The 11,142-nt window shown below is 35.9% G+C and overlaps 1 protein-coding gene across 1 annotated transcript; it reads right to left on the reverse strand.

Annotated features, from left to right (window-relative positions):
- Positions 1 to 10,689: 10,689 nt before the first annotated feature.
- On the reverse strand, positions 10,690 to 11,142 carry LOC138348022 (uncharacterized mitochondrial protein AtMg00860-like). The gene is made up of 2 exons (XM_069296627.1): positions 10,949 to 11,142; positions 10,690 to 10,768 (listed from the first exon to the last, which is right to left on the reverse strand). Exons 1-2 carry the CDS (start codon positions 11,140 to 11,142, stop codon positions 10,690 to 10,692), a joined length of 273 nt encoding a protein of 90 aa, XP_069152728.1.

The following is an 11,142-nucleotide window of genomic DNA, read 5'->3' on the forward strand; positions in this document are numbered from 1 at the left end:
ATTCTCAACATTGTCTAGGTATGCCCCTTCTCTTGTGTCGAATCCAAGAGATGAAATGAGTCATTTTGTGACGGGGGTAGCCGACTTAGTGGTGGAAGAATGTCGTACCAGTATGTTACATGATGATATGAGCCTATCTAGACTCTATGGTATATGCACAATCAATTGAAGAGTCTAAGGTTATGAGGATGGCTAGAAGCTTGAAAAGGAATGGTGCTAGGGATCAAGAGAAAACAATGTTTAAGAACAAGGTTCAATCTCAAGGAGTTTCTAGGAGTGCTAAGTTTAAGGTTAATAAACGACGTGGTTCCATGGATGGCAAGCCTACTTGTGCGAATTGTGGGAAGAAGCATTATGGTGATTTTCTATTATGTACCACGAGTTGTTTTGGTTGTGTTAAAGATGGGAACAAAGTGAGAGATTGTCCTATGATTGCTTCTAAAGGTAAAGAGGTAAGCAAGTTGCTCCTAGTGTTCCAAAAGATGATGCTTCGACTAAGATGTATTTCTATGCACTCCGTTCTAGGTAGGAAAATCTGGATGAGAAGGAGAGTGATTATGATGTTGGTATGTTTTCTTGTTAAGATATGAGTTCCTTCTAAGTGGGGGAGTATTGTTTGTAGATATGATAGAAGTTCTTGAATTTGTTGCTTGTGCACGATGTTTAGGAGATTGGTTGAAAAGAATTTCATTAAATTCTTACATAGTTTTTTCTATGAAGCATTGATTATTTTGTAATATGTGTTTATATGATGTTGTTTTTCATATTAGAATGTTTATATCATGAATTGCTTAAAATGTGGATTTTTGAAAAATTGCTTAAAAACCACTGTTGCTTTAAGACTGCATTGCTGCCATATTTTTTGATAAAATGACTAATTGATTCGTTTGCCTAATAATATTTAATTTGGTTAGAACTAATTTATATGAGTAGGGTATTGAGTATAAAATGAGTTTTTACTATTTGGAATGAAGAATGTGAGTTTGTAGCATAATGAGTTACAAAATTGAATGCGAAATTCTTGTTGTGTTGTAAATCTCTTTACTATATGAAATTTATGTTTTATTGTTTATTATGTGTTGTATGTAATGGTTATTAGCTCTTATCTGAGTCTCTTTAATCTTGGAAGTGTTCGTTGAGTGGAAAGTGTCATTCGAGGACGAATGTTGTCCAACTAGGGGAGATTGTAAGACCCCAAAGATGACCTAGGTTAAATAGAGCCTAAAATGTTGGTATTGATTGTCTAAGTTCCTAAATATGTCTAAAATGTTGTATAGAGGATGTAGCTAAAGTATTAGGGGTGTTGGAAGTCCAACGTTAAGAGACGACTAAGACGTTTGACGACAAAGTCATCTTAATGTCTTAAATGTGGTTTTATCTGTTTATGAGTGTTTCATGGTTTGTATGGTTCTTAAATGAGTTAATATATCATTTATAGGAATTGGTTAAAGTTTCGAGAAGTTTGGAGGTCAAACGACCAAGAACGTCCAAGGCGTTCGAAAGATATGCTTTAAGTCGACCTTGTACGTCTCGGTGTGTTTCGTCGAGTTTTATGGGTTCGTTTGGGATGAAATTCATGTAAGAAGTATTAAAATTATATATGGTCGTATTTGGGTTTGAAACATCTGGCAAATTATCCCCACGGACCATCTAAGGGTCCTTGAGGAAGGACCCAAAACTGTTGGCATGGCAATCACAGGCAGACCCCAAACGACGGAGCAATCGATGGCTCGTAGGCATGTTGACGACCCGTAAAAGAGTCCCTTCATGACGGAATTAACCATGGGAGAATATAGGGACCTTGTCAAGCCACTGTTGCCAACAGAGGCCTATGACGCAGGCGTCACACGCACCTGTCTTCCTGCGTAGGCTGCTACCAAGTTAGAGATGAATTGGTAAATTAAACCCACTTCTAAATTAAGTTATGGAAGTTTTTTATGGGTTATTTGGGGATTTTTATAAAGAATATAAGGGTTAATCACATGGAAGACCTCATTCTTCAAAATCATAAACCCAAAACACTTAGAAAATATCCAAAACCTCCATTGAAGTTCAACTTGAAGAGGCAGCTTGGTGAGGGGTTTTTGTGTCGAAATTATTCATCAAAGTGAAGAATTATCTTCCTTTAGGTATGGGTTTTTATCCATTAAAGTCGTTTCATCAAAGAGCCCAACTTTAAACATGTTTTTCAAAGTTTTCTAAAAGGAATTTTCCAATTTCATGATTCTACCATGGGTTCTTGCATGGATGATTTCTAAACACTGAATTATGATCTAATTGATTTTGTATTTATAATTTAAATCTAAATTACCTATCAACGGTTGTAAATTGATGAACCCTAGTTTTGACCATAATGTGGGTTACTTGATATTAAGCTAATATTGATTAATTGTTACGTAGTTTCTTACGGGGTTTCTAATGATATAAGAATTTTATTCAATTGATATAAAATTAATCCTAGATTGTTTCAGATATATTTAATTGATGTAGATTCATTGAGTTTTATGGTTATTGCTTTTAATTTTTGTTCATGCCCATGGGTAAGGGCCTTCTGATGTTGAATTGGTTGATTTGACATTCAATTGAAGGATGGATAAGGGAGTAAATGTATGCTGCCCGGTTTTCCTTAATTTGATAATATTTATACTACGATTCTATTGTGATTGCTATGGTCCACTTATGGTGGAGGTGTTACGTGTTTTACTTGCAATTGACGTGGTCTTGTCGGCGTTACTTTATGCAATATTATGAGCATGGACTTATTGGCAAGTACTTTAACTTATATGGCTATTTGTGTAGTTTATTTGATTATGTGTTCTCATATATACCTATAAGTGAAAGTTTGTGTTAGACTATCGATACTTTAATTAATAATGTTATGTTATGGGTATGTGTTAAATGTGTAGTTTTATAGTTGATACATGGTAGATCCCAAATTGTCTAGATGATTCTAAAATTGTCAGGTTGATGATTTTAAGGTTATTAATAGGATGACTAAGTAAGCTTAAGGGGAATTTCGAAGAGTCTAAAGGAAGTCAGGCAATTTGTGTTAAATGGATGTATGCTGTGTCTTGTTTAGGTAGACTTGGGTCCCTTGATTGATGTTTATGTGAATATGTGATGTCTTCACTTAGGAACCTAAAGTATCTTAGTCTTCAATAAATGAATATAGGTGATACCTTGTATGATGATATGAAGGTCATTTATGTGGAACCTTGAGTTAAGGGAAAGGTTAAGATTGTTGAAGCGTAAGCCGTGATGGTATCCTTCAAAGTAAAGGAGTGATGTACTTAAGGTTGATTGGATGGAACAACATCATATCATACCTTAGGAGAGTCATCATGATCTTCTTTTCGCCATTGTGAGGTAGCCGTATTGAACCTTCCTTTGTAGGGTAAATGTGATTGGGTTATGAACTTGTTATGGAACCCTTTTATGTGAACCTAATGTATGAATTACTTTATGAGAACAAAGCCTAGCACCGAGTGAGTATGGTAATGGAAAGTAGTTCTAGTTAAGTATGAGACTCGAATACAATGTAGGCCCTTCATATTCCTTAGCCATGTGTCTACATGGGATGTGTCGAAGTTCTACCATTGGCAAGTAGAACAGCTTCATCGGAGTGGGATAGAACTCTGGATTCCATGTCTATCTATCATGGTCTATGTCTTTTAGTGCATATTCTCATCATATGGAATACCTATTAGAATTTTAGATGTTTACATAATGGTATGGATTGGTATCTAGACATCGCAAAATAGACTTTGAAGGTGTTATTTGGAGTTCCTAGGTCTTGTCCAAGACCATTATCTGAAAGTCCTTTATGTGATGTATGAGTGTTAGTGAACTAATGAACTAATGACTTATGTGATGAAGTATTTAAATAAATGTGTACCTAATCTAAAGTGACTTAAGGATTCCTTAGCTAAAGTGTGAAGAGAGCATAAGGGATGATCTCTTCATGTCTTATCTTTGGAAGTCTTGGGGATGACTCTAGTTAGAGAAGTTGGTTGATTTTGTGGACATGATCTAAGCCTTAGGCAGTCTTAAGTACTATTTAGGTAATATCGAAGAGGTTACTATGGACGTTATATTCTTGATTTACTTAATTAGGTCTTTTGATATTCTTTGGGAAGAGAATGTCCTATCATCTATGTGTTGGTCACTTAATGAGAATGATGCTATCTTAGGGAGTCTATAGGATCTCTTAAGTGTGTTTGTAAGGGATTGTATAGACGGTCCCTTCACAATTCACTCAAGTGAGACTTCGAGTTCACCTTTGGTAGAAGAATCTTACCATGATGTTTATGATTTCTTTGTAAGTATGTAAGTGACTCATTATAGGTAATCTTAACGGTTGTTTAAGCACTTCTAGAGAGGGTGTATGGGCGGTCTCTCTTTATGTGACTTAACTGAATCTTAGGATGACTTTAAGTGAGGAAATTATATGCTAGAAGTATCTTATGTGTTTCTTAAGGGTCATTTAGGAACATCTAGAGAGGGCGTATGGGCGGTCTCTCTTTATGTGACTTAAGTGAATCTTAGGATGACTTTAAGTTAGGAAATTACATATATAAGTATCTTACGTGTTTCTAAATTGATTTATGATGTTATTATGATTATAATATGATTTTCAAATGAAAAGATGCATATTTCTAATAAAGTCGATTTTCATGATTTTTATGCATATAGCCATACTTAGTACATGTGGTTGTACTAACTCCATGCTTTTTCTATCTTTATAAATCTTGGTAAGTTAAGAGAATTGAGAAGTGAAGACTTGGACTTAAAAAAAATGTTCAAGAGAAGTTGAAGTATGTCATCACTTGACTCGAGGGCATATATATGTCTTTTATATTTTTATTCAAAGTATTGTAATGGAGTAAGTATTTTTATATTTTTGTTTTGAAGTATGGGCCATGTCCCATGTATTCTTGTGTCTTATGATGGTGAGATTGCGACATAGTATTTCCTATTGCTTTTATATGAAAGAGATTTTGAAGACTATATTATGTTTTGTGAAAAGTTTTAATTTTGCACTATTTTCACTATGTATATGCAATGAATGATATGAAAGAGGCTTGTCTAAGAACTCCAAGATTTTTATGACGCCATTTACAATCCAAGATTGTATCCTAACTTCTAGGTTATGGTTTTGAGATGTGATAACCTTGGTATCAGAGCATAGGATGGTGAAAGTAGTATTAGGAATCAAGAAGTCTCATCAGGTCACGTCTAGTAGTTTCTTGACAATTGGTGTGAGTCGCGACATATCTATTGTTGAGAGGCTATAAGACGGTAGTGTTTCCCTTCATATGTACTCCTATGTCGTGCCGCAGAGTAAATATTATTAGTATCCTTCTTATGAGTTACCTAGTGTTTTCTAAGAGATAAATACTAGAAGGATGGCCTCTAGAAGGTTGGAAGAGGAGAGGGTGAATGGGGAGGTTCCCCTCAAGTTGACCAAGTCGAGCATTTTCCTCAAGGTGCGAAAGGAGTTCAAGGTGATCAAGATGCCCAAGTGCCTCCTCGAGGTGATCCTATTCCTAATGCTGAAGGAGATATTAAGGTTCTGAAGATATCTAATTGGGACATTAGAGAGGGTTTGATTGCTATAGCTCGAGACGTAACTATGCAACCTAAATCTAATATGATGCCTAGTGTTGTGATGAGCATTATGACATCTTGGTTGAGAGATTTTGTGATGAGGAATCCTCCTATCTTTCTTGGATCTAAGGTAAATGATGATCCCAAAGAGTTTCTTGATGGAGTGTATAAAGTTTTGAGTGTTATGGGGGTTACATCTAGGGAGAAGGCGGAGTTGGCTTCGTACTAATTGAGGGATGTTTCTCAAATTTTGTACAATCAATGGAAGGATAAAAGGCTTGAAGGATCGGGTCCTATTGAATGGGAAGAATTTAAGGAAACTTTTCATGGTATGTACTTTCCCCGAGAGAGGAGATAAATGAACGTGGAGGAGTTTATCAATCTCAATCAAGGCAATATGAGTGTTGCAGAGTACTCTTTAAAATTCTCAACTTTTTCTAGGTATGCCTCTTCTCTTGTGTCTAATCCAAGAGATGAAATGAATCGTTTTGTGACGGGGGTAGCCGACCTAGTGGTGGAAGAATGTCGTACCGCTATGTTACATGATGATATAACCCTAGATAGACTCATGGTGTATGCACAATCAATTGAAGATTCTAAGCTTAGGATGATGGCTAGAAGTTTGAAAAGAAGTGGTGCTAGTGATCAAGAGAAAACTAGGTTTAAAAAGAAGGTTTAATCCCAACGAGAATCTAGGAGTGCTAAGTTAAAGGTTTTTAAGGAGGTGGTTCCAAGGACGGCATGCCTACTTGTGTGAATTGTTGGAAGAATCATTATGATGAGTGTATATTAGGTACCAGGAGTTGCTTTGGTTGTGTAAAAGATGGGCACAAAGTGAGAGATTTTCCTATGATTGCTTCTAGAGGTCAGGAGGGTAAGAAAGTTGCTCCTACTGTTCCAAAAGATGATGCTTCAACAAAAAGGTATTTCTATGAACTCCGTTCTAGGGTGGAGAATCCCGAAGAGTAGGAGAGTGATTATGATGTTGGTATATTTTATTGTTAAGATATGAGTTTCTTCTAAGTGGGGAATATTATTAGTAGATAGGATAGAAGTTCTTGAATTTGTTGCTTCTCCATGATGTTTGGGAGTTTGGTTGAAATTGAATTTCATTAAATTCTTGCATTGTTTGATCTATGAATCACTGATTATGTTGTTATATGTGTTTATATGATGTTATTTTGCATATTACCATGTTTATATAATGAATTGCGTAAAATATGGTTTTTTGAAAAATTGCTTAAAAACCACTGTGGCTTTAGGCTTGCTGCCAATTTTTTGAGAAAATGACTAATTGATTCGTTTGCCTAAAAATATTCTAATGTTTTTAGAACTAATTTATATGAGTATGGTATTGAGTATAAAATGAGTTTTTACTATTTGGAATGAAGAATGTGAGCTTTGTAGCATAGTGAGTTATAGAATTGAATGCGAAATTGTTGTTGTGTTGTGAATCTTTCTATGTGAAATTTATTTTTTCTTATTTATTATGGTTTGTATGTAATGGTTATCAGCTCTTAGTTGAGTCTCTAATCTTGGAAGTGTTTGGAGATTTGCAAGTTTCAGTCGAGGACAAATGTTGTCCAACTGGGGGAGAACCTAACATGTTGGGATTGATGGGTCCTAAATATCTCTAATATGTGGTATAGAGGCAGTAGCTAAAGTATTAGGGGTGTTGGAAGTCAAACGTCAAGAGACGACTAAGACGTTTGACGACTAAGTCACCTAAATGTATAACAGGTGGTTGTAGGTGTTTAATGATTTTTTTAAGGTTCTTAAATGAGTTAATATATCATTTATAGGCAGTGGTTAAAGTTTCGATAAGTTTGGAGGTCAAACGACCAAGAACGTCCAAAGGGTTCGAAAGATATGCCTTGAGTCGACTTTGTACGTCTAGGCTTGTTTCATCGAGTTTTATGTGTTCGTTTAGGAAGAAATTAATGTGATAGGTGTTAAAATTATATAATGTCTTATTTGGGTTGGATACGTTTGGGTAATTATCCCCAAGGACCATCTAAGGGTCCTTGAGAAAGGACCCAAAACTGTTGGCATGGAAGTCTTAAGGCAGACCCCAAATGATGGAGCGGTCGATTGCTCGTAGGCCTGTTGACGCCCTATCAAAGGGTCACTTAATGAGGAACTTAACCATGGGTTAATATAGGAACCTTGGAAAGGCATTGTTGCCACCGACGGAGGCCTGTGACGGCCCGTCGTGGCTGTGACGGCCCGTCGTGGCTGTGACGGCCCGTCAAGGGCAGGCGTCGCACACACCTGTCTTCCTGCGCAGGCTGCTGCCAAGTTAGAGGTGAATTGGTAACTTCACCCCACTTCTAAATTAAGTCATGGACGGTTTATTAAGGGTTATTTTGAGTATTTTAATTAAGCATATAAGGGGTAATCACATGGAAGACCTCGTTCTTCAAAATCATAAACCCAAAACACTTTGAAAATATCCCAAAACCTCCATTGAAGTCCAACTTGAAGATGAAGCTTTGTGAGGGTTTTTTTTGTCCAAATTATTCATCAAAGTGAAGAATTATCATCATTGACGTATAAATTTTGATCTTTGTAACACGTTTTGTCAAGGAGAACAACTGTCAACATGTTTTTCAAAGTTCTCAAAAGTGAATTGTCCAATTTCATAATTCTACCATGGGTTCTTAAATAAATGATTTCTAAACATTGAATTATTATCTAATTGATATTTTATTTACGATTTCTATCTAAATTACCTATCAACCCTTGTAAATTGATGAACCTTCATTTTGACTATAATGTGGGTTACTTGATATTAAACTAATATTGATGAATTGTTATGTAGTTTCTTATGGATTTTCTAATGATATAAGAATTGTATTCAATTGATATCTAATTGATCGTTTATTTTTAAACCTAGATTGAATTTATGTAGATTCATTGAGTTTTATGCTTATTGCTTTGTATTATTGTTCATGCCCATGGGTAAGGGCCTTGTTATGTTGAATTGGTTGATTTTACATTGAATTGAAGGATGGATAAGAGAGTAAAGGTATTTTGACCGATTTTCCTTAATTTGATATTATTTATACTTCAATTATATTTTGATTGGTATGGTCCACTTATGTGGAGGTGTTATGTGTTTTACTTGGAATTGACGTGGCCTTGTCGGCATTGCTTTATGCAATGTTATGAGCATGGCCTTATTGGCAAGTACTTTAACTTATATAGATATTTGCGTAGTTGATTTGATAATGCGTGATCATATCTACCTATATGTGAAAGTATGTGTTAGACTATTGATACTTTAGTTTATAATGTTATGTTATGGCTACGTGTTATGTTTTTAGTCATAGAGTTGATACATGGTTAATCCCAAATTGTCTAGATGCGTCTAAAATTCTTAGGTTTATAATGTTAAGGTAATGAATAGGATGACTAAGTAATGTTAAGGGTCATTCCTAAGAGTATGAAGAAATTTAGGCAATTTGTGTTTAATGGAAGTATGTTGTGTCTGGTTTAGGTAGACTTGGGTCCCTTGCTTGATGCTTATGTGAATATGTGATTTCTTGACTTAGGAATCTAAAGGATCTTAGTATTGAATAAATGAATATTGGTGAGACTCTGTATGATGATACAAAGGTCATTTGTGTGGATCCTTGAGTTAAGGGAATTGTTAGGATTGTTGAAGCGTAAGCCCTAATGGTATCCTTCAAAGTAAAGGAGTGATGGACTTAAGGTTGATTGGCTGGCACGACTGCATATAATACCTTAGGAAAGTCATCATGAACTCTTTGTCGCCATTGTGAGGTATCCCTAGTGTAACTTCCTTGGTAGGATAAATGTGATTGGGTTATGAACTTGTTATGGAACCCTTTTATGTGAACTTAGTGTATAAATTACTCTAGGAGAACGAAGGCTAGCAATGAGTGATTATGGTAAGGTAAATTAGTTCTAGTGAAGTATGAGACTAGAATACAAAGTATGCCTTTCATATTCCTTAACCATGTTCCTACATGGGATTTTTCTAAAATCGACATTGGCAAAATAAAACAACCTAATCAGAGTAGGATAGAACTCTTGATTCCATGTATAGATATCATGGTCTATGTTAGTTGTTGCATATTCTCATCATTTTGAATACCTATTAGCATTTGCAGAGTGTATGGAATTTATGTGGTCGTATGGGACGCTATCTAGACATTGCACAATAGACTTTGAACGTGTTATTTAGAGTTATTTGGTATTCTCCAAGACCATTATTTGAATGTCCTTTATGTTACTAATGAACTAATGACTTATGTTAAGGAGTATGTAAGTAAATGAGTACCAAATATTAAGTGACATAAGGATTCCTTAGCTAAAGTGTGAAGAGGGCATAATGAATAAACTCTTCATGTCTTATCTTTCGAAGTCTTGAGGATGACTCTAGTTAGAGAAGGTTGTTGATTTTGTGGACATGATCTAAGCCTTAGGCAGTCTTAAGGACTATTTAGGTAATATCGAAGAGGTCACTATGGACATTATCTTCTTGATTTAATTCTTCTTAAGGTCATGATAAATCTTGGTGGAACGTGGATGTATTGAATAATGGGAACCATGGGCCTCTGCAACAATTTTTGTCCGCAAATCATCAACATCTGGTACGCACAACCTGTCGTGGTACCTAAGTATGCTGTCACCTCCCAAAGCAAGAGACTCATTCATATTTACCAACACTGAGTCCTTCAACACCATTAACACAGGATAAAGATGCTGACCCTTCTTGACTTCAACTACAAAGTATTATTTAGAACTAGGATGAACTGCAACACCCCCAATAGTAGAGTCAACCAATTGCACACCTAGTCTGGACAGTCTATGTACATCTTTCACTAACTCCTTCTTCTCATCCTCAATGTGGGATGTACTCCACATGCTCATCCTGCTCAAACCATCAGCTACACCATTAGCCTTACCTCGATAGTAGTGGACATTCATATCACAATCCTTCAACAGCTCAACCTATTTCTGCTGATGTAGGTTCAACTTTCTCTGCGTGAACACTTATTGAAGACTCTTGTGGTCTATGAACACATCCACATACACTCCATACAAGAAGTTCCTCTACAGTTTCAGTGGAAACACCACAGTTGCCAACTCCAGGTCATGAGAGGGATAATTCTTTTCATGAACCTTGAACTGCCTGGACGCATAAGCTATCAACTTACCACAGTACTTAAGAACACAACCCAAAACAATCCTAGATGCATCACAATAAAACATGTAACTCTCACCACACTTAGGTAAAGTAAGAAACAGGGATAAAGTGAGTCTATCCTTGAGCTCCTGGAAACTATTCTCGCAAGTCTCCACCTATTCAAACTTGACTTTCTTCTTCATCAAAGCTTTGAGTGGGGCATCAATTGAAGAAAAACCCTCCACAAACCTACGATAATAACCATCCAATCCCAAGAAGCTAGGAATATCGGTGGGAGTAAGAGGTTTTGTCAAGTATTTAATAGCCTCAGTCTTTCTGGGGTCTACCTCCACACCTTTGTCAAACATAACATGACCCAT

The sequence above is a fragment of the Solanum lycopersicum genome, chromosome 4 (assembly GCF_036512215.1).
Source record: "Solanum lycopersicum chromosome 4, SLM_r2.1".
Classification (NCBI taxonomy): Eukaryota; Viridiplantae; Streptophyta; class Magnoliopsida; order Solanales; family Solanaceae; genus Solanum; species Solanum lycopersicum.

Coding starts and splice junctions, on each gene's coding strand:
- LOC138348022 (XM_069296627.1), bottom strand. CDS start 11,142: ATGGGTCATGTTATGTTTGACAAAGGTGTGGAGGTAGACCCCAGAAAG. Junction 10,769..10,948: donor TTGATGAAGAAGAAAGTCAA/GTTTGAATAGGT, acceptor TTATGCGTCCAG/GCAGTTCAAGGTTCATGAAA.